This window comes from Pseudophryne corroboree, chromosome 1, assembly GCF_028390025.1.
Source record: "Pseudophryne corroboree isolate aPseCor3 chromosome 1, aPseCor3.hap2, whole genome shotgun sequence".
Taxonomy (NCBI): domain Eukaryota; kingdom Metazoa; phylum Chordata; class Amphibia; order Anura; family Myobatrachidae; genus Pseudophryne; species Pseudophryne corroboree.
In genome coordinates this window covers 631,133,057-631,160,152 of record NC_086444.1, presented here as the reverse complement: position 1 = coordinate 631,160,152, position 27,096 = coordinate 631,133,057, and the positions used below count along the sequence as shown (strand labels likewise).

General features: G+C 45.9%; 1 protein-coding gene across 2 annotated transcripts in view; it reads right to left on the bottom strand.

Annotated features, from left to right (window-relative positions):
• ARMC6 (armadillo repeat containing 6) overlaps nt 1-27,096 on the bottom strand; it is a 106,049-nt gene that overhangs the window by 29,948 nt on the left and 49,005 nt on the right. For both annotated transcript variants that reach the window (XM_063914542.1, XM_063914543.1), the window contains exons 3-5: nt 21,718-21,800; nt 12,538-13,108; nt 5,509-5,654 (exon numbers count right to left, since the gene is read on the bottom strand). In XM_063914542.1, coding sequence (XP_063770612.1) covers nt 5,509-5,654; nt 12,538-13,108; nt 21,718-21,800 — 800 coding nt within the window. The remainder of the gene's footprint in view (nt 1-5,508; nt 5,655-12,537; nt 13,109-21,717; nt 21,801-27,096) is intronic.

The following is a 27,096-nucleotide window of genomic DNA, read 5'->3' as shown; positions in this document are numbered from 1 at the left end:
TGGAATTCCTCTGTAGGGGCCTTCCTGGCCTCACACCAAGCAACATATTTTCGCCATATGCGGTGATAATGCTTTGCTGTCACGTCCTTCCTAGCCTTTATCAGCGTAGGAATAACTTCCTCCGGAATGCCTTTTTCCGCTAGAATCCGGCGTTCAACCGCCATGCCGTCAAACGCAGCCGCGGTAAGTGTTGGAACAGGCAGGGCCCCTGTTGCAACAGGTCCTGTCTGAGAGGCAGAGGCCATGGGTCCTCTGTGAGCATTTCTTGCAGTTCCGGGTACCAAGGCCTTCTTGGCCAATCTGGAACAATGAGTATTGTTCTCACTCCTCTTCTTACGATTCTCAGCACCTTGGGTATGAGAGGAAGAGGAGGAAACACATAGACCGACTGGAACACCCACGGTGTTATCAGGGCGTCCACAGCTATCGCCTGAGGGTCTCTTGACCTGGCGCAATACAGTTGTAGCTTTTTGTTGAGACGGGACGCCATCATGTCTACCTGTGGCAGTTCCCATAGATTTGTAATCTGAATGAAGACTTCGTGATGAAGTCCCCACTCTCCCGGGTGAAGGTCGTGCCTGCTGAGGAAGTCTGCTTCCCAGTTGTCCACCCCCGGAATGAACACTGCTGGTTGTGCTTGCACGTGATTCTCCGCCCACCGAAGAATCCTGGTGGCTTCCGCCATCGCGACTCTACTTCTTGTGCCGCCCTGGCGGTTTACATGAGCCACCGCGGTGATGTTGTCTGACTGAATCAGCACCGGTTGGTTGCGAAGCAGGGGCTCCGCTTGACTCAGGGCGTTGAATATGGCCCTTAGTTCCAGGATATTTATGTGCAGACAAGCCTCCTGACTTGACCACAACCCTTGGAAGTTTCTTCCCTGAGTGACTGCCCCCCACCCTCGGAGGCTCGCATCCGTGGTCACCAGGACCCAGTCCTGTATGCCGAACCTGAGGCCCTCGAGAAGATGAGCACTCTGTAGCCACCACAGAAGAGACACCCTGGCCCTGGGGGACAGGGTGATCAGCCGATGCATCTGAAGATGCGATCCGGACCAGTTGTCTAACAGATCCCATTGAAAGATCCTCGCATGGAACCTGCCGAAGGGAATGGCTTCGTACGATGCCACCATCTTTCCCAGGACTCGCGTGCAGTGATGCACCGACACCTGTTTCGGTTTTAAGAGGTCTCTGACTAGAGTCACAAGCTCTTGAGCCTTCTCCGTCGGGAGAAACACCTTCTTCTGGTCAGTGTCCAGAATCATGCCCAGAAAGGGCAGACGCGTCGTAGGAATCAGCTGCGACTTTGGGATATTCAGAATCCAGCCATGCTGTTGCAACACTTCCTGAGAGTGCGCTACGTTGGTCTGCAACTGCTCCCTCGACCTCGTCTTTATGAGGAGATCGTCCAAGTATGGGATAACTGTGACTCCTTGCTTTCTCAGGATCACCATCATTTCTGCCATTACCTTGGTAAATATTCTCGGTGCCGTGGAGAGCCCAAACGGCAACGTCTGGATTTGGTAATGACAGTCCTGTACCACAAATCTGAGGTACTCCTGATGAGGCGGATAAATGGGGACATGCAAGTAAGCATCCTTGATGTCCAGAGACACCATAAAATCCCCCTCTTCCAGGCTTGCAATGACCGCTCTGAGCGATTCCATTTTGAACTTGAATCTTTTCAGATAAATGTTCAGGGACTTTAAATTTAATATGGGTCTGACCGAACCGTCCGGTTTCGGTACCACAAACATTGTGGAATAGTATCCCTTTCCCTGTTGAAGGGGAACCTTTACCACCACCTGCTGGAGAAATAGCTTGTGAATTGCCGCTACCACTACTTCCCTTTCTATGGGGGAAGCTGGCAGGGCCGATTTTAGGTAACGTTGAGGGGGCATCACCTCGAATTCCAGCCTGTATCCCTGAGACACAATCTGTATAGCCCAGGGATCCACCCGTGAGCGAACCCACTGGTGGCTGAAATGTCGGAGACGCGCCCCCACCGCTCCTGGCTCCACCCATGGAGCCCCAGCGTCATGCGGTGGATTTAGTGGTAGCCGGGGAGGACTTCTGTTCCTGGGAACTAGCTGTAAGGTGCAGCTTTTTTCCTCTACCCCTGCCTCTAGCAAGAAAGGAAGCACCTCTGACTTTCTTGCTTCTTTGTGCGTGAAAGGACTGCATTTGGTAATACGGTGCTTTCTTAGGTTGTGAGGGAATATATGGCAAAAAGTTTGACTTCCCAGCAGTAGCTGTGGAAAACAGGTCCGAGAGACCGTCCCCAAACAATTCCTCACCCTTGTAAGGTAACACCTCCATGTGTTTTTTGGAGTCGGCATCACCTGTCCACTGTCGAGTCCACAGGACCCTCCTGGCAGAAATTGACATTGCATTAATTCTAGAGCCCAGTAGGCAAATGTCCCTCTGGGCATCCCTCATATATAGGACAGTGTATTTTATATGCCCCAGGGTCAGCATAATGGTATCCCTGTCCAAGGTATCCATTTCCTCAGACAGACAGATTATCTGTCCACGCTGCTACAGCACTACACATCCACGCCGACGCAATTGCCGGCCTCAGTAGAGTCCCTGAATGTGTATAAACAGATGTCAGGATACTTTCCTGCTTTCTATCTGCAGGATCCTTTAGGGTGGCCGTATCCTGCGACGGCAGGGCCACCTTCTTAGATAAGCATGTGAGAGCTTTATCTACCCTATGGGAGTATTCCCAGCGCACCCTGTCCTCCGGCGGGAAAGGGTACGCCATAAGTAACCTTTTGGAAATCAGGACTTTCTTATCTGGGGAATCCCACGCTCTTTCACATAACTCATTTAACTCATGTGAAGGGGGAAAAGTCACCTCTTGCTTTTTCTCCCCATACATATAAACCCTCTTGTCAGGGAAAGGGTTTACCTCTGATATGTGTAAAACATCCTTCATCGCTATAATCATGTAACGTATAGCTTTTGTCATTTTCGGTTGCAATTTTGCATCATCGTCGTCGACACTGGAGTCAGAATCCGTGTCGACATCTGAGTCAACCATTTTGGATAGTGGGCGCTTCTGAGACCCTGAGGGCCTCTGCGCTGTAGGATCAGGCATGGGTTGAGACCCTGACTGGCCCGAGGTATCAGCTTTATCCAACCTTTTATGTAAGGAGTTTACACCTTCCACATATCCATCCAATCAGGTGTCGGCACCGTCGGCGGCGACACGTCAGTCAACTGCACTTGCTCTGCCTCCACATAGCCCTCTTCGTCAAACATGTCGACACACGCGTACCGACACACCACACACACAGGGGAAGCTCTAAATGAGGACAGGACCCCTACAAGGCCTTTTGGAGAGACAGAGAGAGAGTATGCCAGCACACACCCCAGCGCTATATAACCCAGGGATTACACAGTAACTTAGTGTTTACCCAGTAGCTGCTGTATTATGATTAATGCGCCTAAATTTATGTGCCCCCCCTCTCTTTTTCACCCTTCTACCGTGATTCTGCAGGGGAGAGCCTGGGGAGCTTCCTCTCAGCGGAGCTGTGGAAGGAAAATGGCGCTGGTGAGTGCTGAGGAAGAAGGCCCCGCCCCCTCAGCGGCGGGCTTCTGTCCCGCGATTTTTTGTAAAATAAATGGCGGGGGCTCATACATATAACAGTGCCCAACTGTCTATATGCAGCTTTCGCCAGGAGGTATCAATTGCTGCCCAGGGAGCCCCCCCCTGCGCCCTGCACCCTACAGTGACCGGAGTGTGTGGGTTAGTGTGGGCGCAATGGCGCACAGCTGCAGTGCTGTGCGCTACCTCATGTGAAGACAGGAGTCTTCTGCCGCCGATTTCGATGTCTTCTCCGCTTCTGCCGGCTTCTGTCTTCTGGCTCTGCGAGGGGGACGGCGGCGCGGCTCCGGGAACGGACGACAAGGTCAGGTCCTGTGTTCGATCCCTCTGGAGCTAATGGTGTCCAGTAGCCTAAGAAGCGCAACCTAGCTGCAGTTAGTAGGTTTGCTTCTCTCCCCTCAGTCCCACGTAGCAGAGAGTCTGTTGCCAGCAGAAGCTCTCTGAAAAAAAAAAAAAAAAAAACCTAACTAAGATACTTTCTTATTAGCAAGCTCAGGAGAGCTCACTAAAAGCACCCAGCTCTGTCCGGGCACAGATCCTAACTGAGGTCTGGAGGAGGGGCATAGAGGGAGGAGCCAGTGCACACCAGATAGTACTAAATCTTTCTTTAGAGTGCCCAGTCTCCTGCGGAGCCCGTCTATTCCCCATGGTCCTTACGGAGTCCCCAGCATCCACTAGGACGTTAGAGAAATAGTGTTTGCAACGTACAGCGCACTTTTATCGTATATAGTAATAAGATGCGCCTTGCGTCCGCAACTTGTATTAGCGCTGGCATTTTAAATATTTATTAGAAATTAATTTGACTCTCTCATTGGCCTACAATGACATGTCATTTTTGGGATAAAAAGTGCAAAATGATGGGGTACAAGGTATGGGACAGGTATATTGGGGTGCTTTGAGTGGGACAACTGTATTTAGATTTACAGGTGGGAGTAATTGGTCTGTTTCCACTTTCCCCTAAAATATACTCATAGTTATGTACCCCAAATTTAATGAATGCTTATCATGTTGAAAAAAAAAATACTTTCTATAATTTTTTTACATTATAAAAAGAATGCATATAAAACAGCCATTTAACGAGGGAGAATAAGTGTCGGTATGCTGGCTGTCGGGATCCCGGCGCCGGTATACTGTGCGCCGGGATCCCGACAGCCGGCATACTGAAGACCACCACACACACACACACACACACACACACACACACACACACCAGCCCTACAGCTTGAGCAAGAGATCATTCTGAAATCAGGCGGATCTCTGCATACACACAACAGCAGAATACATTCGGTCTCTATGCCCTGACTAAGCCTAGCCCCATTACCACCACGTTACCATTCAGATGGACGTGGAGATGCAAATGAAACCTGTATGGATCTGATCACCCACATATAAATACCGTCAGCTAAGGAGCAGTGCTAAATACCGCAAGATCCATTTGCAAAAATGGACTTGCCTGGTATTCTGCACAAGACCTTCAATGCGGATAGGGAAAAACCATGTCCAGCGCCATGTTATCAGATTTGTATATCATTTTATCAGTGGATGCACACCAGCGCTCTTCTCATCGCACCCAATAAGAAATGTATGAATTACTAGCCATTATTTTTATATAAAGAAAACAGGAAAGCTTATTCAGGTTAAATGTTTCATAGACATACTATTTTAGTTCAATGGGCATAAAAGTACTTTTTATTGTTTTAATTTTTTTTTTATTTATTTGCTTCTTTTTTCCTAGTAATATTAGGGAGGAGGTTTTGGTTAGAGGGACATGAGCTTGTGGGTTACACAATTACTAATTAATGGTACATTCACTCACAAAGCCATGGGTAGCATCACACTGTAAATACAGCAGTGTAAATGATATTCCATGCTAAAGCAGAGGTGGCGGATCATTACCTGATGATCGATGCAGTCGGCTAGTAGCGCCACCATAAAATTCAGGCCACCCAAGTCAACCACATCTTGACAAAACTCATTACGCACACAAAGTCGAGAAATGGTGGCACACAGTTCACTTAGGACTACGGTGTTGTCTGTGAAACCTAGAACACATGAGCACATTTTGTAGTCAAATATATTTACTTCTAATTGTTCCTTCAAAATACAAATGGGCATTGGCAAAAAACTTCTTAAAATTAAGAAATATAATCATTACATGTATTCTGTGCACACACCCTTCTTATGTGCACAATGTCACAAAAACCAGGACAGAAACACTATCACATATAAGGAACACCTCATACAGTAAATTTGATACTTGAGCAAGATGTAATATGTTCCCTGAGCTCCATGTAATAATGGTCATAATCCATCTCAATTGTCCTAACCACATATGCTGGAAAAAGCAGCCTGGCTAGAAGAAAACTAAACCTATATGGACAAACATCATCCTATTAAGTCACCAGTTACTATGGATCTTAGAGGTGTTTTGCCAAATTTAAGGAATGCCTTAACTAACAAAGGGGTCTGTGTACTAAGCCTTGGACAGAAATAAAGTGGATGGAGATAAAGTACCAGCCGACCAGTTCCAGTCATTTTTCAAACCGTCTGACATTGCAGTTAGGAGCTGATTGGCTGGCACTTTTCTCCTTTCAAGGCTTCCTAAATATGCTCCAAAGTCTTTATGACGAAATGCTTTAGGGGCCTGGCCGCTGACTGGGAAGGGAGACCTACAACCGCTGTTATAGGGATACACACAGAGCAATTTTTGCCTATTTTCTAAGCGATGTGCGGCCCCGTGCGTCGCTATCGCCGGCTCAGATCATTCAAGCATGCAGTATAAATCTAGTCAGATCACTTAGCAAGTGCGTTCTAATTGCCCATGTGTACACAAACAAGCGATAGCGATCTACGTCACCTGAACTACTCCCTGCCTCTCCCTGATCCCTCCTCTTGTTATCCACACTGCGCACCACGCCAAAGGAGCCTGAAGCGTTGTTTTTGTTTTTTGTTTAGCACAAATAGCCTACACTAAGTCACTTAGCACAGATCGCTTGCTCACATTGCTACGTGTGTATGGGCGATCTAGTCTCTGGAAAGCTCTAGGCAAATTGCATACACTAAATCACTTAGCACAAATCGCTCCGTGTGTATCCCCATTAGACTGCTCCATTTTACTGTTGATGTTACCTTATGGACATTGCACCTCCATTTGGCAGGCAAAGTTGATGCTGACCTGCTATAACTGAGATGTAAGTTTCTATGTGTGCTGCTACTCCACAGCCCATTATCCAAGTCAGAATAGCAGGTTGTGCTCCAGCAATCCTGTACAGCTGGTACTGCTCCACAGCCCAGCATTTAAGTTTAAGTAGCTGGTCATGCTCCAGCAATCCTGCATAGCTGCTACTTCTCAGGATCCCAGCATCTACTGTAAGTCTAAGTATTTGGTCACAACCCAGTAATCCTGCCAAGCTGGTACTGCTCAGCATCTAAGTCTAAGTCGCTGGTCGTAACCCAGCAATCCTGCATAGCTGGCACTGCGCCGTATTCAGATGCATGGGTCATCACCAGGTAAGTGCTTTGTAGCGGCATTAGCATAAATTTTCAGATGCAACTGCAGCACAAGTAAGGTCGCGACTGCCTCAGACTCAGCCCGTGTGAGGCGTGAATATCCCGCCCCTGCCACAGACCCCCACATTAGGGCTGCTCCAGAAATTTCCTGGGCTGGTTTTCCATCCCAATCCGCCCCCTGCCTCAATGCCAGAGTCTAGCTGCTTCTGACTGGCTGATTGTATAGTGACCGCTCTGATTACTCCTGAAACTGGCAGTCGTGGCTATATATTATTATATATATATATATATATATATATATATATATATATATATTATATGTGCAGTCGTGGCTATATATTTTATTTTAATCTTCTTTCTTACAGTAGAAAATAAGATTTGAAAAGAGTTTTGTATTTAATTGAAAGTCCATTTCATTTGAATGTGTTCATAATTGATTTTAAATTGAAATGCAACTTAAATGTACAAAGTGACTTACTACTGACGACGTCAAGCCGCCTACGCTATTGTGTGGCCTAAGTATATAGACATCTGTACACATGATGTCTGCTTGATGCAAATGCTACTGTGCTTGAGCTGTATACATCTTCAGGTACGTCCGACTAAAATATGCACATCAGTACATTCTCTTCTTATGTACATTCAGGTAGCAAACGTGCCCTGAGTGTCTATTTCTGAAACATAACATTACAACCAGAATGGTCCCTGTGTGCACTGAAGAAATACCACATTATACCCTTCCATCACATAGAAACATTAGGAGAAACAATACTGAATGTGATTAATCCCTTGGTGCTGTGACTTACTGGGATTTTAGAGATGTACAGTAGCTAATAAGTCCATGCAGGCTTTTACTGATGTATACTAGTAGTTACCATATTTAGCTGCAAGCAAAATACAATGCCAATGGGATTAAATGATAGAGGAAAGAGAACGTGTAAACTCCTCAATGGCAGAGGGAATAAATACTTACTAATGATTTAGGTGGCAGACAACAGATTGTAATGACATATACTATGCACATCGCTGTAGTTACTATATCAAAACACATACTGTAATTTTCCATTATAAACCATAAACTGCACATAAAAGTGTGAGAGAGAGAGAGCGTAGTGTACACAGCAGTCATTTCTAAGAAAGGTGGATGGCAGAGCAGGTATACTTTCATAAATCCATGTATACTGCATCAGTGTCCGTAGCTACGATTTCTATGTAAGCTTCAGTCTCTGCACCATACATTTGCCAAATTACAGAACATGATGGATCTATTCAAATAAAGTTTTCTGCACATAGCACCACCGACTTAAACCTGCAACATTTACTTGCTGTGACAATAATGGCACCTATGCTGAATCTAAGAGTCTTCATTTCTGTTACCAAGGACTGTATGCCTAACAATTTGTGCTTCAAAGATGCAAGACCATAAAATAAATATTTGTAAACTGCCTTATACCCCATAGACTCTCAAACTAACTATTAACATTGTGCTGCTGTTGGCGGTCTCCGTGGCTCAGCCTGTCTATAGTCAACTACTCTTTCTTTACTCTTTGGGGGAGATTCAAATGTTTGAAAAGTCAGTTGGGAGTCTGTTTTTTCCTATCTAATAAAAAAAAACAGACACCCAACCGACTTTTCAAACATTTGAATTCCACCCTTTGGGGCAGATGTATTAACCTGGAGAAGGCATAAGGAAGTGATAAACCAGTGATATGTGCAAGGTGATAAAGGCAGCAGCCAATCAGCTCCTAACTGTTAATTTACATATTGGAGCAGATTGGCTGGTGCATTTATCACCTTGCACATATCACTGGTTTATCACTTCCTTATGCCTTCTCCAGGTAAATACATCTGCCCCTTTATCTGCTGTGCATCCCACAGCTAACATGTATCCATGTCTCTATTATTCACAGACCCACCAGGAATTGCGTTACGAAATCTATGTTTTTTTCGGGTTCAAACTATGGGGTATATGCAATTGCGGTCGAATTCGCGGCAATTATCGCCGTTTTTTAATTCGACCAAATTCGCCAGGTGAATCCCGGCAGGTGCCTGCCGGGATTCACCATATTCAATGAAAAACGGATTCGCCAGAATCGCGGGCGAAAATCGGCCGATTTGGCGGATTTTGCCGCGATTTTAAAAAACGGGAAAAAAACGTGAAAAACCCGAAAAAAAAAAATGGCGTGGGGTCCCCCCTCCAAAGCATAACCAGCCTCGGGCTCTTTGAGCTGGTCCTGGTTCTAAAAATGCAGGGGAAAAATTGGCCAGGGATCCCCCGTATTTTTAAAACCAGCACCGGGCTCTGCGCCTGATGCTGGTGCCAAAAATACGGGGGACAAAAAGAGTAGGGGTCCCCCGTATTTTTAACACCAGCATCGGGCTCCACTAGCTGGACAGATAATGCCACAGCCGGGGGTCACTTTTATGCCGTGCCCTGCGGCCGTGGCATCAAATATCCAACTAGTCACCCCTGGCCGGGGTACCCTGGGGGAGTGGGGACCCCTTCAATCAAGGGGTCCCCCCCCCCCCCAGCCACCCAAGGGCCAGGGGTGAAGCCCGAGGCTGTCCCCCCCCCCATCCAATGGGCTGCGGATGGGGGGGCTGATAGCCTTTGTGATAATAAAAAGATATTGTTTTTTCCATTAGTACTACAAGTCCCAGCAAGCCTCCCCCGCAAGCTGGTACTTGGAGAACCACAAGTACCAGCATGCGGGAGAAAAACGGGCCCGCTGGTACCTGTAGTACTACTGGAAAAAAAATACCCAAATAAAAACAGGACACAGACACCGTGACTTGTACAACTTTATTACATACTGCCGACACACACATACTTACCTATGTTGACACGCCGACTGCCACGGTCGCCGACGATCCGAGGGTACCTGTGAAAAAATTATACTCACCTTCCAGCGTCCAGAGGTACATCCACGTCCAGAGGTAAATCCACGTTCTTGGCAAAAAAACAAACCGAACACCGATCCATACCGGACTAGAAAGGGGTCCAATGTTTTCACATCAGACCCCTTTCTCCCGAATGCCGGGACATCACGTGACTCCTGTCACTGACGTCCCTTCAGCCAATCAGGAAGCGCTACTTCCGTGGCGCTCACCTGATTGGCTGTCCGCTGTCTGTACTGTGACAGCGCATCGCAAAGCCGCTCCATTACTTTCAATGGTGGGAACTTTGCGGGTAGCGGTGGGGTCACCCGCCGGTCAGCCGCTGACCGGCGGGTGACCTCACCGCTAGCCGCTAAGTTCCCACCATTGAATATAATGGAGGGAGCTGTGCGATGCGCTGTCACAGTGCAGACAGCGCTCAGCCAATCAGGTGAGCGCAACGAAGTTGCGCTTCCTGATTGGCTTAGAGACCTGTCAGTGACAGCTGTCACTGACAGGTCTCATTCCTGGAAAGGTGTCCCATGTGTCAGCATGGGACCCCTTTCAGTCCGTTTTTGGTGCGGGTATTTGCGTTTTCTTATTTTGCCAAGTACGTGGATTTATCTCTGGACCATGGTTGAGGGGAGTATTTTGAACTTTTCTTTACAGGTATCCGTGGATTCTACATGGAGAAGAGGACCGATGTCGGCGTGTGAACATAGGTAAGTATGTGTGTGTCGACGTATGAAATAAAGTTTTACTGTCGACGGTGTGTGTGTCCTGTTTTTATTTGGGTATTTTTTTCCCAGTAGTACTACAGGTACCAGCGGGCCCGTTTTTCTCCCGCATGCTGGTACTTGTGGTTCTCCAAGTACCAGCTTGCGGGGGAGGCTTGCTGGGACTTGTAGTACTATTGGAAAAAACAATATCTTTTTATTATCACAAAGGCTATCAGCCCCCCCATCCGCAGCCCATTGGATGGGGGGGGACAGCCTCGGGCTTCACCCCTGGCCCTTGGGTGGCTGGGGGGGGGGGGACCCCTTGATTGAAGGGGTCCCCACTCCCCCAGGGTACCCCGGCCAGGGGTGACTAGTTGGATATTTGATGCCACGGCCGCAGGGCACGGCATAAAAGTGACCCCCGGCTGTGGCATTATCTGTCCAGCTAGTGGAGCCCGATGCTGGTGTTAAAAATACGGGGGACCCCTACTCTTTTTGTCCCCCGTATTTTTGGCACCAGCACCAGGCGCAGAGCCCGGTGCTGGTTTTAAAAATACGGGGGATCCCCTGTCAATTTTTTCCCCGCATTTTTAGAACCAGGACCAGCTCAATGAGCCCGAGGCTGGTTATGCTTTGGAGGGGGGACCCCACGCCATTTTTTTTTATGATTTTACCCTTCCAGCATAAAAAAAAATAAAAATAAAAAAAATAATATTTTAAAAAATATATAAATAATATTTGTGCCTCCCAAAAAAAAAAAAAAAAGTACCTAATCCCTTCTAATATAAATAGATCTGCTATTCCCAAAAAAAAAACACCAAAAAAAACATGTTTAAAATTTTTTAATTTGTTTTCACCCTCCAAAGTGTGGCGGATTGAAAATGACGAATTTGCTGTCTAAAAGCACTGCTGTCGAATTTCAAAACTTGAATTGAATATGCTTTGGTCGAATTGCAGCACTTGTATCATTGCAGAAAAGTCGAATTTGCAAAAATTCGAATTTCAAAAAGTCGAATTTTGAAAGTCCGTTTTTTGGTCGGAAAGCACTGGATTGCATAGGGGAATTTTTTTTTTTGGTCGAAAATGACCCGAAATTCGACAATTTCGGGAATTCGACCACAATTGCATATACCCCTATAGCTGCTAAAACCGGACAACCTGAATCTTTTTCAATGTTGTTTGGTGGGTCTTACACTTGCACTAGCTGAGGAATGAAGAATCTAAAATGTTACTACAGTCCTTCACTTGAATGAAGATTTGTTATGTATATCTCCTTTTGAATATTTCACGTTTAGTGTTCTACAAAAACTGGAAATGGTGTAAGTACAAAAAAGAACATAAAGTAGTGAGAATAAACAGGCCGCATGCAGCCCTCCAAACCTTCACCTATGTACCCTAGCTCTTTCCTGCTTTAGGTCCTATCTCCTTGATTAGTTTCCAAGATTTGTTTAAAATGCCTGCTGATTTGTTATTACCAATAAGTGTGTTTTTTAATTAAATGTATAATTTCAGTGTATTACTGAGATTGAGGGGTAAATTTACTAAAGTTTCTAAAAATGAAAAGTGGTGATGTTGCCCATAGCAACCAGATTCTGTCTATCATTTTCTAGGATGCAATAGAGAAATGATAAACTAAATCAGATTGGTTGCTATGGGCAACATAACATTTCATTTTTAGAAGCTTTAGTAAATTTACCCCTAAGAGTAATGTGCATCGCTTTTGACTGTTAAAGAGCTACCAAATGCCACCCAGAAGACTATCAGTTGTCTATCACTGTTCTAAAGGGAGGGACAAGTTGTATCTAATGTAAAGTTATACCTTTTGCAGCTTCTATCAACAGTTTCAGTCCAGCATTCTCCAAAACAATCATCTTAGCATGGTCATGAGCATGTCCAAATGGAACTCTGATGTCATCATCAAAGGTCATAATTTTCAAGGCAGAGCAAGCTTCACGTACTACATCTGGATCTCCACCATGGTTTGATATGGCTTTTGTAAGGTGACACAAAATACCCGCCTTCACAAGGTCTTGGCGATTCTGCTCATGTTTCAGGCACACATGGCGAATGAAACGAATCGCCAACAGAGTCACCTCTGCATCACTTGAATATTTCTGCAGAACGCTAATTAATAACTTCAGTCCAACACCTTCCAGCAAATCAGGCTGCCCATCAGTTAGGGCGGACATAGCATAAAGAGCATTAAGCAGGCCCTCTCGGTCTTCCTCCAAAAGTTTCCAGGCTTCCAAAACCACAGAGTAGGCAGACTTCTGTCCTGCAAGGTAGCGATGTGCCAGCCCCTGTTTGCACTGATCCCCAAACTGTATGAGAAGCTCAGACATACTACTTAAAGATAAAGACTCCACGCTCTTTCTCAAAGACTCCAATATCTACAATTAAACAACAGATAGTTATGAAAGTGGCGATAATAAGAATTTACTCACCGGTAATTCTATTTCTCGTAGTCCGTAGTGGATGCTGGGAACTCCGTAAGGACCATGGGGAATAGCGGGCTCCGAAGGAGACTGGGCACTCTAAGAAAGAATTAGGACTACCTGGTGTGCACTGGCTCCTCCCTCTATGCCCCTCCTCCAGACCTCAGTTAGGGAAACTGTGCCCGGAAGAGCTGACACAATAAGGAAGGGATTTGGAATCCCGGGTAAGACTCATACCAGCCACACAAATCACACCGTACAGCTCGTGATACTATATCCAGTCAACAGTATGAACAACAACCGAGCCTCACGAACAGATGGCTCATAACAATAACCCTTTAGTTAGGCAATAACTATATACAAGTATTGCAGACAATCCGCACATGGGATGGGCGCCCAGCATCCACTACGGACTACGAGAAATAGAATTACCGGTGAGTAAATTCTTATTTTCTCTGACGTCCTAGTGGATGCTGGGAACTCCGTAAGGACCATGGGGATTATACCAAAGCTCCCAAACGGGCGGGAGAGTGCGGATGACTCTGCAGCACCGAATGAGCAAACTCAAGGTCCTCCTCAGCCAGGGTATCAAACCTGTAGAATTTTGCAAATGTGTTTGAACCCGACCAAGTAGCAGCTCGGCAAAGCTGTAAAACCGAGACCCCTCGGGCAGCCGCCCAAGAAGAGCCCACTTTTCTCGTGGAATGGGCTTTTACAGATTTAGGATGCGGCAGTCCAGCCGCAGAATGTGCAAGTTGAATCGTGCTACAGATCCAGCGAGCAATAGTCTGCTTAGAAGCAGGAGCACCCAGCTTGTTGGGTGCATACAGGATAAATAGCGAGTCAGTTTTCCTGACTCCAGCCGTCCTGGAAACATATATTTTCAGGGCCCTGACTACGTCCAGTAACTTGGAATCCTCCAAGTCCCGAGTAGCCGCAGGCACCACAATAGGTTGGTTCACATGAAAAGCTGAAACCACCTTAGGAAGGAATTGGGGACGAGTCCTCAATTCCGCCCTATCCATATGAAAAATCAGATAAGGGCTTTTACAAGACAAAGCCGCCAATTCTGATACACGCCTGGCCGACGCCAAGGCCAAAAGCATGACCACTTTCCACGTGAGGTATTTTAGCTCCACGGTTTTAAGTGGCTCAAACCAATGCGACTTTAGGAAATCCAACACCACGTTGAGATCCCACGGTGCCACTGGAGGCACAAAAGGAGGCTGAATATGCAGCACTCCTTTAACAAAAGTCTGAACTTCAGGCAGTGAAGCTAGTTCTTTTTGGAAGAAAATCGACAGAGCCGAGATCTGGACCTTAATGGAACCCAATTTTAGGCCCATAGTCACTCCTGACTGTAGGAAGTGCAGAAATCGACCGAGCTGAAATTCCTCCGTTGGGGCCTTCCTGGCCTCACACCAAGCAACATATTTTCGCCATATGCGGTGATAATGCTTTGCTGTCACATCTTTCCTAGCTTTAATCAGCGTAGGAATGACTTCCTCTGGAATGCCCTTTTCTTTTAGGATACAGTGTTCAACCGCCATGCCGTCAAACGCAGCCGCGGTAAGTCTTGGAACAGACAGGGCCCCTGCTGCAGCAGGTCCTGTCTGAGCGGCAGAGGCCATGGGTCCTCTGAGATCATGTCTTGAAGTTCTGGGTACCAAGCTCTTCTTGGCCAATCCGGAACCACAAGTATAGTTCTTACTCCTCTCCTTCTTATTATTCTCAGTACCTTGGGTATGAGAGGCAGAGAAGGGAACACATAAACCGACTGGTACACCCACGGTGTCACTAGAGTGTCCACAGCTATCGCCTGAGGGTCCCTTGACCTGGCGCAATATCTTTTTAGCTTTTTGTTGAGGCGGGACGCCATCATGTCCACCTGTGGCCTTTCCCAACGGTGTACAATCATTTGGAAGACTTCTGGATGAAGTCCCCACTCTCCCGGGTGGAGGTCGTGCCTGCTGAGGAAGTCTGCTTCCCAGTTGTCCACTCCAGGAATGAACACTGCTGACAGTGCTAACACATGATTTTCCGCCCATCGGAGAATCCTTGTGGCTTCTGCCATCGCCATCCTGCTTCTTGTGCCGCCCTGACGGTTTACATGGGCGACCGCCGTGATGTTGTCTGACTGGATCAGCACCGGCTGGTGTTGAAGCAGGGGTCTTGCCTGACTTAGGGCATTGTAAATGGCCCTTAGTTCCAGAATATTTATGTGTAGGGAAGTCTCCTGACTCGTCCATAGTCCTTGGAAGTTTCTTCCCTGTGTGACTGCCCCCCAACCTCGAAGGCTGGCATCCGTGGTCACCAGGACCCAGTCCTGTATGCCGAATCTGCGGCCCTCTAGAAGATGAGCACTCTGCAGCCACCACAACAGCGACACCCTGGTCCTTGGAGACAGGGTTATCAGCCGATGCATCTGAAGATGCGATCCGGACCACTTGTCCAACAGATCCCACTGAAAGATCCTTGCATGGAACCTTCCGAATGGAATTGCTTCGTTGGAAGCTACCATCTTTCCCAGGACTCGCGTGCAGTGGTGCACCGACACCTGTTTTGGTTTTAGGAGGTCTCTGACTAGAGATGACAATTCCTTGGCCTTCTCCTCCGGGAGAAACACCTTTTTCTGTTCTGTGTCCAGAACCATCCCCAGGAACAGTAGACGCGTTGTAGGAACCAGCTGCGACTTTGGAATATTCAGGATCCAGCCGTGCTGTTGTAGCACTTCCCGAGCTAGTGCTACTCCGATCAACAACTGTTCCCTGGACCTCGCCTTTATAAGGAGATCGTCCAAGTACGGGATAATTATAACTCCCTTTTTTCGAAGGAGTATCATCATTTCGGCCATTACCTTGGTAAATACCCTCGGTGCCGTGGACAGACCAAACGGCAACGTCTGGAATTGGTAATGACAGTCCTGTACCACAAATCTGAGGTACTCCTGGTGAGGAGGGTAAATGGGGACATGCAGGTAAGCATCCTTGATGTCCAGAGATACCATGTAATCCCCTTCGTCCAACCTTGCAATAACCGCCCTGAGCGATTCCATTTTGAACTTGAACCTTCTTATATAAGTGTTCAAGGATTTCAAATTTAAAATGGGTCTCACCGAACCGTCCGGTTTCGGTACCACAAACATTGTGGAATAGTAACCCCGTCCCTGTTGAAGGAGGGGTACTTTGATTATCACCTACTGGGAGTACAGCTTGTGAATCGCCTCCAGCACCCCCTCCCTGTCTGGGGGAGTAGTTGGCAAGGCTGATTTGAGGAAACGGCGAGGGGGAGACGTCACAAATTCCAGCTTGTACCCCTGAGATACCACTTGTAGAATCCAGGGATCCACCCGTGAGCGAACCCACTGGTCGCTGAAGTTCCAGAGACGGGCCCCCACCGCACCTGGCTCCACCTGTGGAGCCCCAGCGTCATGCGGTGGACTTAGAGGAAGCGGGAGAGGACTTTTGTTCCTGGGAACTTGCTGTTTGGTGCAGCTTTTTCCCCCTACCTCTGCCTCTGGGCAGAAAGGACGCGCCTCTAACCCGCTTGCCTTTCTGGGGCCGAAAGGACTGTACCTGATAATACGGTGCTTTCTTTGGCTGTGAGGGAACATGGGGTAAAAATGTCGACTTCCCAGCCGTCGCTGTGGAAACGAGGTCCGAGAGACCATCCCCAAACAATTCCTCACCCTTGTAAGGCAAAACCTCCATGTGCCTTTTAGAATCCGCATCACCTGTCCACTGCCGAGTCCATAATACTCTCCTGGCAGAAATGGACATTGCATTTATTCTAGATGCCAGTTGGCAAATATCCCTCTGTGCATCTCTCATGTATAAGACTACGTCTTTAATATGCTCTACAGTTAGCAATATAGTGTCCCTGTCAAGGGTATCAATGTTATCAGACAGGGAATCTGACCACGCAGCTGCAGCACTGCACATCCATGCTGAAGCAATAGCCGGTCTCAGTATAATACCTGAGTGTGTATACACAGACTTCAGGATAGCCTCCTGCTTTCTATCCGCAGGCTCCTTTAGGGCGGCCGTATCCGGAGACGGTAGTGCCACCTTCTTTGACAAGCGTGTGAGCGCTTTATCCACCCTAGGGGATGTCTCCCAACGTATCCTATCCTCTGGCGGGAAAGGGTACGCCCTTAGTAACTTTTTGGAAATTACCAGTTTCTTATCGGGGGAAACCCACGCTTCATCACACACTTCATTTAACTCTTCAGAAGGGGGAAAAACCACAGGTTGCTTTTTCTCCCCAAACATAATACCCTTTTTTGTGGTACCAGGGTTAATGTCAGAAATGTGCAACACATTTTTCATTGCCGTAATCATGTAACGGATGGCCCTATTGGAATGTACACTAGTCTCATCGTCGTCGATACTGGAGTCAGTATCCGTGTCGACATCTGTGTCTGCCATCTGAGGTAGCGGGCGTTTTTGAGCCCCTGATGGCTTTTGAGACGCCTGGGCAGGCACGGACTGAGAAGCCGGCTGTCCCACATCTGCTATGTCATCAAATCTCTTATCCTTTGGGGAGACAGAGAGAGAGTATGCCAGCACACACCACAGCGCTATAAATCACAGGGATGTACACTATAATGAGTGATTTTACCCTATAGCAGCTATATATATATATATATAGTATTTGCGCCTAAATTTAGTGCCCCCCCCTCTCTTTTTTACCCTATTGAGCCTGGAAACTGCAGGGGAGAGCCTGGGGAGCGTCCTTCCAGCGGAGCTGTGAGAGGAAATGGCGCCAGTGTGCTGAGGGAGATAGCCCCGCCCCCTTCACGGCAGACTTCTCCCGCTTTTTTTATGGATATATGGCAGGGGATTTTACACATATATAGTCTTAAAGACAATATTATGTGTATTTTTTGCCAATGTAAGGTATCTTATTGCAGCCCAGGGCGCCCCCCCCCCCCCCCCAGCGCCCTGCACCCATCAGTGACCGGAGTGTGAGGTGTGCATGGGGAGCAATGGCGCACAGCTGCAGTGCTGTGCGCTACTTTAATGAAGACCGGAGTCTTCAGCCGCCGATTTCCTGGACGTTCTTCTTGCTTCTGGCTCTGCAAGGGGGACGGCGGCGTGGCTCCGGGACCGGACGACCGAGGCTGGGCCTGTGTTCGATCCCTCTGGAGCTAATGGTGTCCAATAGCCTAGAAGCCCAAGCTAGCTGCAAGCAGGTAGGTTCGCTTCTCTCCCCTAAGTCCCTCGTAGCAGTGAGTCTGTTGCCAGCAGATCTCACTGAAAATAAAAAACCTAAATATACTTTCTTTTCTAGAAGCTCAGGAGAGCCCCTAGTGTGCATCCAGCTCGAGCCGGGCACAGATTCTAACTGAGGTCTGGAGGAGGGGCATAGAGGGAGGAGCCAGTGCACACCAGGTAGTCCTAATTCTTTCTTAGAATGCCCAGTCCCCTTCGGAGCCCGCTATTCCCCATGGTCCTTACGGAGTTCCCAGCATCCACTAGGACGTCAGAGAAAATACAATAAGGATTCATTTGTTTTTAGATGATTTTAACAGCTTCTTGACAGAAGCTTTTCATTTTTAGTTTCCTCCTATTCTGTATCTTAAAGCCTAGGGACTCATTTGAAAAAATAAAATAAAAAAATAGCTGTGGTCACAAGACTAACCAAAAAATGTCAACATGGGATAGTTTGGGAAAAGAAAGAAAATGACAAAATACAAATGAAGTTAATAATGCTGACTGCTTCTGTTAGTTGCCACTGGGGTTACATGCTGCATAAAGGGCTCACTGTAGTCACTGCTGTGGCAAGTAGCCATTCCCCCGTATTCTGCACATGATGCAGGATAGGTTTAATTTTAAAAACTGTGACTACAGTAAATGAATTAATGTGTTGCCTGGCATGTTGCAGCAATGTATAATGTAAGAAAACAAGATTTATGGTACTTGGCAGTGCTCTTTCACTGACTTTATCTGGGAGACACTTCATTACACATGGGGTTAGTGTGGGATAGAGGACAGCACTTAATGAGCTACAGCTTACTGCCTCCCTTCTAACCCCAACTCAGTTTGAACTAAGAGCCTGAAGAACAACTATTTCCATATTACTCATATTTTCAACACATGAGGGAGGGATCAAAGTGTCCTCCAGATAAAGTCAGAGAAATAGATTTAACTAATAAGTACCATAAATCTTGTTTTTTTCTTCCTATATCTGCGGGACACTTCATTACACATGGGGATGTATAAACGCTACCCCTAGGAGAGTGTATGGTCCAAGATCCTTATAGCTGTTCTATATAACTGCTCTGCAGATGCTCCTCAAGAAAATAGCTTTAACAGTATCATGAATTAAATCAATACATGTCTTGACACCAATGGTCCCTAACAGACCGGTCCTGTATAAATAGAAACCCACTTCATGAACTAACTGCCATGTTTAGAACCTCTGAGTGCTAAACTCCCTTTGGATCTCGTGTCACTAAATTACTGGGATACCATCCCTTATAGCTTCCAACCAAGGAAGCATGGATATCAGAGAAAAATACCAGTTTTATGACAAAGCTGTTACTATAACAATCTCTGCTGAAACTTCTAGAAACAATTTTCTGGAAGAACGAGCTGACAACTTAGCAATCTTTCTTCCAATGGGGGTCATACAGAGTTGATCACTAGCTGCCGTTGTTCGCAATGCAGCGATCAGGCTAAAAATCGGCATTTCTGCGCATGCACCGCAATGCGCACGCACGACGTACAGGTACAAAGTCGTTTGTGGTTTTGCACAGGTTCTAGCGAAGCTTTCAGTCGCATGGCACAACGTAAGAAGATTGACAGGAAGGGGGCGTTTCTGGGTGTCAACTGACCGTTTTCAGGGAGTGTTTGGGAAAACGCAGGCATGCCAGGAAAAACGCAGACGTGGCTGGGCGAACGCTGGGCGGGTGTGCAACGTCAAAAGCCAACCCTCCAATGTTAGAAACAACGCACCCGAAGTGTAAGTCCAGGGCTGCTCTTGTTTTACACAAAATGTTTTTGCAGGCGCTCTGCTGCAGAGGCGTTTGCACTTCTGCAAAGCGAAAATACACTCTCCGGTGGGCGGCGACAATGCGTTTGCACGACTGCTAAAAACTGCTAGCGAGCAACTCGGATGACCCCCAATTCTGTATTATTTGAGCGAATGAGTAGTCCCATAAACCTTAACTACAGCACCTGATATTCCCAGCTGATTTCCCCTTAATGTACTAGCCAGGCCCCACACTGCTTAGTTTCAAAGATCAGACAAGTTTTAGCATGCCCAGTGTGGTGTGGCTGCAGGTCTGCTTTAGGAATTATCTGCGCAGAATCATTCATTCCTGGGAACTGTGTCCTTCCTTTATGAATGATCTGCCTGCACCCTGCCCTGCATTGCCTGAAGAGAAGATTGTGCTTACTTTAAAGTTTATAGAACTTCTCTTAGTACGAAACCCAATGAACCATCAATGGCCAGGTTCAACCATGCATATCTTTTAGCTGCATTTCTATAAATGTAGATAAACTAAACATTAAAACATACAAAGTACACTCATAGATAAAGGAAATTGATAATAAGAACAACAAGTTAAATGTTAAGCATTAGTCCTACTATTTACTTATAAATTAACTAAATCTGAACAGTCCTAAAAAAAATCAATAAAAAAAAAAAAAAAAAATCAAAAGTGCAAAAATGCTTTTCAGAGAAAAACGAGGACATACGAAGGAGTTAAACATTAGCACTTGGCATGGACCGGGTATTGAATATATGTCCACCAATACCAGTATCTACTGCACCCGGTATTTCCATATGGGACTCCCACCCAGGCAGTAACCAGTCCCAACACTACAGCTTCCAAGATCATACGACATTGGGCATGTTTGATGTGTTGTGGTTGTAAACACAAATAGTTGTGAAGAAAAAGCCTTACCAGGCTCTTTTCCGTTGCCTTGTCCCTCAGTAAACTGAGAGTCAGTTACTCTGACTTACTAACATTAGACAGCCACAGCTAAGGTGACTATGAAACTTTCACAGGACTATCAAACATGCTATTTAAGTGATCCATACCATATTTGCGGCTATATCCCCGAAAACAGCTATTTTCGGGGTTAGCTGCAAATATTATGTAACACTCGAATGTATCTCCGATACCTGCTGTGATTCCTCCATTGCAGCCCGCAGCCGCTTTCCCCATAGGTTTGTATGGACAGATATGTCCGTTTGACAGCCAAGCAGAAAGAGTGTATACCACTGGAATCCATTGGCACAGATGCCACATACATAACAGCAGCAGTCTGCAGCCAATCACATTTCATTTGGTAAGGACTTACTTACACTTGTACAGTGTTAAATTGTTATTGCCATCTCGGGTGGTTTATGGAGCCTCATACAGGCAGAGATGTCATAGAAAAATGGTCTATAATTTACTGCTGCTAGAAACATTAGTAGCAGACAAACCATGGCTGGATGTAAAACCATATATAAATTCAGTGTGTGAATGGAGAACTAGGAAAGTTTTAGAATAAAACTATGTAATATACCCACAAAGTTCCTATAGTACCCTTTCCCATATGAATACACACCTGTAAGACACTGTGGCTTGTGGCATCCTCATTCTCCTCACTTCGGATCTGAACAGCTTTAACTATGTTTGATAAGTCAACACCTAAGTAACCATACAGAAAGAATAATTACATTTATTGCTACACTGCCAAAATTCATTTTACATGTGAGGTGTTATTTACTGGCCAAATCATACAACTGTACAACATCACCTGTTCAAATAAAACCTAGTTAACATGTATGAAAACAACCCCAAATTAATGGAAAACTAAGAAATACTGAGGTAAAACGCAATACAAAGTGACAGTGTAAACATGTTATTCTATGCTAAAAATAAGGTAGAACTGGAAGCATTCACAGAACTACTGGTGTGACAGAGGGCTGAGGCTTTAGCCAGTGTCTCTTCTACCCTCTCTTCCTAAGGATATGTCAACTTGCAGATAACTATCCCCAATCCTTTCCTGACGGTCTCCAAATATCTGGCAGCTGCACACTGGGAATCTCTCCCCCTGCACTTCACACACTCTAGTTCAGGCTTGGACAACATGAGACTCACCAGGTATTGTGAAACTACAAGCCCCAGTATGTTTGTCCTAATAGCTGTCAGGGTATACTGGGGCTTGTATTTTCATAACATCTGGAGAGCCACAGGTTGTCTAGGAGTGCTCTAGTACTTCTTCAGCAAAGCTATTAGACTGAACTAACCACTTTAAAGGTATTCTTATCATTTTTAAAATACATCAAGTGATATACGTTTGATTTTATACCTTATATACCATAATTAGTTGTGTACACTCTTTTGCACTGCTTATAATTTTCTTTTAACCACCAATTATACTGCTGGACTAACTTTTGCACAAATACAAAAACAAAATGTGTCGGGGTGGTCCAACTGGCGCTCAGCTGCTCAGATGTAACAGATTTCGGAATAAATGTCACCACATTTACATCAAGAAATAGAAACCAGCAATTTAAAACACTGTCATACACCACAAGCGCTAAAATGAGATATCACCATAACGTCCCTTTTAGACTGAGTGACTGATTCTTTCCTCTGAGTTGTATCTCCGATTCAGGTCAATAGAATATAGGATTCCCAGGTATGGATGCCATAAAAAAAAGACAAAAAAGCAAACAAATGTGTAGTAAATAATATCAAAACTTATTATGGTTTATAAAGTGCCTTTAAATGACTGAAGTGAATTCGAAGCGTACCCCACTCACACTAAAAATGAGAGTGTAAAACACATCAAGGTTTCTTTATGGGGTCAACTTCTTATGTTCTTATAACACCCAGTGTAACAGATAGGGATCACAATCAGACTAAAGAGTGACTTGTGATAATTTCCTGGAGGAGGCAGGCGATGTGTACCCCAACACTCACACTCGATAAGCTGGTAACAAGCATATAAAAGGTATCTTTCTCTCCTTCAGGGGAAAAGACAATCTAGAAATCGCGTACCACAACTCACAATTTGAAGAACTGTGTGACTCCTATAAAGGTATCTTTAAATTTTCACATGAAGATCTCAAAGAGAGGTTTCTGATATGGTCTCCAGGCATGGGTCATATAAAGAAATAGCAAAAACACAACCAATGTGTAGTAGGTCCTGCTAGTATTTAGTGTGATAAACAGGGTATCTCTAACAAACTTAGATAGATTTAGGGCATACCCCACTCACACATGAATAAAGAACTTTAGGCATATAAAGGTTTCTTTATAGTGGAACATACACAGGATTCAGACAGACTTTAAAGAGTAAGCAGCCAATGCGTACCCCGACACTCACACTCGGGAGGCGGGTAGAAAACTCACAAAGGTATCTTTTCTTTTTTCAGAGTAATAGATGATAATTCAATATGGCGTACCCCAACTCACAATTTGGTGTGCTGAAAAACTCCTATCAAGGTATCTTTGGACTTCAAGTAGAAAATACAGCTTGTGTATTGAACCATGTATTATTCCGTGAACCCCAAAAAAAAGAAAATTGCAATGCTCATACCGGAGTGAATAAAAAGGGGTTACAGATTTTATTTAACAATACATGGAACAAAAATCAAGGCATGGATAACCGTGCATAAAATAGAAAAATTAAATGAAATAAAAACGGCAAAGAGAGATGGTAACCTCTTGCAGAAAAAAATATTTTTAAAAACCATATAAAACGCGTTTCAGTCCACATCTGGTCCTTTATCAAGTCTTGATAAAGGCCCAGATGTGGGCTGAAACGCGTCGACAAACAGGAGTGTGAGTAGCTATCTTATCCGGATTTTTTTGACATTTTATATGGTTTTTAAAAATATTTTTTCTGCAAGAGGTTACCATACCTTGATAGGAGTCACACAATTCTTCAAATTGTGAGTTGTGGTACGCGATTTCTGGATTGTCTTTTCCCCTGAAGGAGAGAAAGATACCTTTATATGCTTGTTACCAGCTTATCGAGTGTGAGTGTTGGGGTAAGCATCGCCTGCCTCCTCCAGGAAATTATCACAAGTCACTCTTTAGTCTGATTGTGATCCCTATCTGTTACACTGGGTGTTATAAGAACATAAGAAGTTGACCCCATAAAGAAACCTTGATGTGTTTTACACTCTCATTTTTAGTGTGAGTGGGGTACGCTTCGAATTCACTTCAGTCATTTAAAGGCACTTTATGAACCATAATAAGTTTTGATATTATTTACTACACATTGGTTTGTTTTTTTGTCTTTTTTATGACATCCATACCTGGGAATCCTATATTCTATTGACCCGAATCGGAGATACAACTCAGAGGAAAGAATCCGTCACTCAGTCTAAAAGGGACGTTATGGTGATATCTCATTTTAGCGCTTGTGGTGTATGACAGTGTTTCAAATTGCTGGTTTCTATAACTTTTGCACAAGTTATTTCATAGAACATTAGTTCTAAATTCACATATAATCTGAAAATGACGCATATAATAAGATTTTACTTACCGATAAATCTATTTCTCGTAGTCCGTAGTGGATGCTGGGACTCCGTCAGGACCATGTGGATTAGCGGCTCCGCAGGAGACAGGGCACAAAAATAAAGCTTTAGGATCAGGTGGTGTGCACTGGCTCCTCCCCCTATGACCCTCCTCCAAGCCTCAGTTAGGATACTGTGCCCGGACGAGCGTACACAATAAGGAAGGATTTTGAATCCCGGGTAAGACTCATACCAGCCACACCAATCACACCGTACAACTTGTGATCTGAACCCAGTTAACAGTATGACAAACGTAGGAGCCTCTGAACAGACGGCTCACAACAATAACAACCCGATTTTTTTGTAACAATAACTATGTACAAGTATTGCAGACAATCCGCACTTGGGATGGGCGCCCAGCATCCACTACGGACTACGAGAAATAGATTTATCGGTAAGTAAAATCTTATTTTCTCTGACGTCCTAGTGGATGCTGGGACTCCGTCAGGACCATGGGGATTATACCAAAGCTCCCAAACGGGCGGGAGAGTGCGGATGACTCTGCAGCACCGAATGAGAGAACTCCAGGTCCTCTTTAGCCAGGGTATCAAATTTGTAGAATTTTACAAACGTGTTCTCCCCCGACCACGTAGCTGCTCGGCAGAGTTGTAATGCCGAGACCCCTCGGGCAGCCGCCCAGGATGAGCCCACCTTCCTTGTGGAATGGGCCTTGACAGATTTAGGCTGTGGCAGGCCTGCCACAGAATGTGCAAGTTGAATTGTGCTACAAATCCAACGAGCAATCGTCTGCTTAGAAGCAGGAGCACCCAGCTTGTTGGGTGCATACAGTATAAACAGCGAGTCAGATTTTCTGACTCCAGCCGTCCTTGAAATATATATTTTCAATGCCCGGACAACGTCCAGCAACTTGGAATCCTCCAAATCGCTAGTAGCCGCAGGCACCACAATAGGCTGGTTCAGGTGAAACGCTGACACCACCTTAGGCAGAAACTGAGGACGCGTCCGCAGTTCTGCCCTGTCCGAATGGAAAATCAGATATGGGCTTTTATACGATAAAGCCGCCAATTCTGATACTCTCCTGGCTGAAGCCAGGGCCAGTAGCATGGTTACTTTCCACGTAAGATATTTCAAATCCACCGATTTGAGTGGCTCAAACCAATGGGATTTGAGAAAATCCAAAACTACATTAAGGTCCCACGGAGCCACTGGGGGCACAACCGGGGGCTGTATATGTAGTACTCCTTTTACAAAAGTCTGGACTTCAGGAACTGAAGCCAATTCTTTCTGGAAGAAAATCGACAGGGCCGAAATTTGAACCTTAATGGACCCCAATTTGAGGCCCATAGACAATCCTGTTTGCAGGAAATGTAGGAATCGACCCAGTTGAAATTCCTCCGTGGGGGCCTTCCTGGCCTCACACCACGCAACATATTTTCTCCAAATGCGGTGATAATGTTGTGCAGTCACCTCCTTCCTGGCTTTTACCAGTGTAGGAATGACCTCTTCCGGAATGCCTTTTTCCCTTAGAATTCGGCGTTCAATCGCCATGCCGTCAAACGCAGCCGCGGTAAGTCTTGGAATAGACACGGTCCCTGCTGAAGCAGGTCCCGTCTTAGAGGTAGAGGCCACGGATCTTCCGTGAGCATCTCCTGAAGTTCCGGGTACCAAGTTCTTCTTGGCCAATCCGGAGCCACGAGTATCGTTCTTACTCCCCTTTGCCGTATAATTCTCAGTACTTTTGGTATGAGAAGCAGAGGAGGAAACACATACACTGACTGGAACACCCACGGTGTTACCAGAGCGTCCACAGCTATTGCCTGAGGGTCTCTTGACCTGGCGCAATACCTGTCCAGTTTTTTGTTGAGGCGAGACGCCATCATATCCACCTTTGGTTTTTCCCAACGGTTCACAATCATGTGGAAGACTTCTGGATGAAGTCCCCACTCTCCCGGGTGTAGATCGTGTCTGCTGAGGAAGTCTGCTTCCCAGTTGTCCACTCCCGGAATGAACACTGCTGACAGTGCTATCACATGATCTTCCGCCCAGCGAAGAATCCTTGCAGCTTCTGCCATTGCTCTCCTGCTTCTTGTGCCGCCCTGTCTGTTTACGTGGGCGACTGCCGTGATGTTGTCCGACTGGATCAACACCGGCTGACCCTGAAGCAGGGGTTTTGCCAGGCTTAGAGCATTGTAAATCGCTCTTAGCTCCAGTATATTTATGTGAAGAGACATCTCCAGGCTTGACCATACTCCCTGGAAGTTTCTTCCCTGTGTGACCGCTCCCCAGCCTCTCAGACTGGCATCCGTGGTCACCAGGACCCAGTCCTGTATGCCGAATCTGCGGCCCTCTAACAGATGAGCACTCTGCAACCACCACAGAAGAGACACCCTTGTCCGTGGCGATAAGGTTATCCGCTGATGCATCTGCAGATGCGATCCGGACCATTTGTC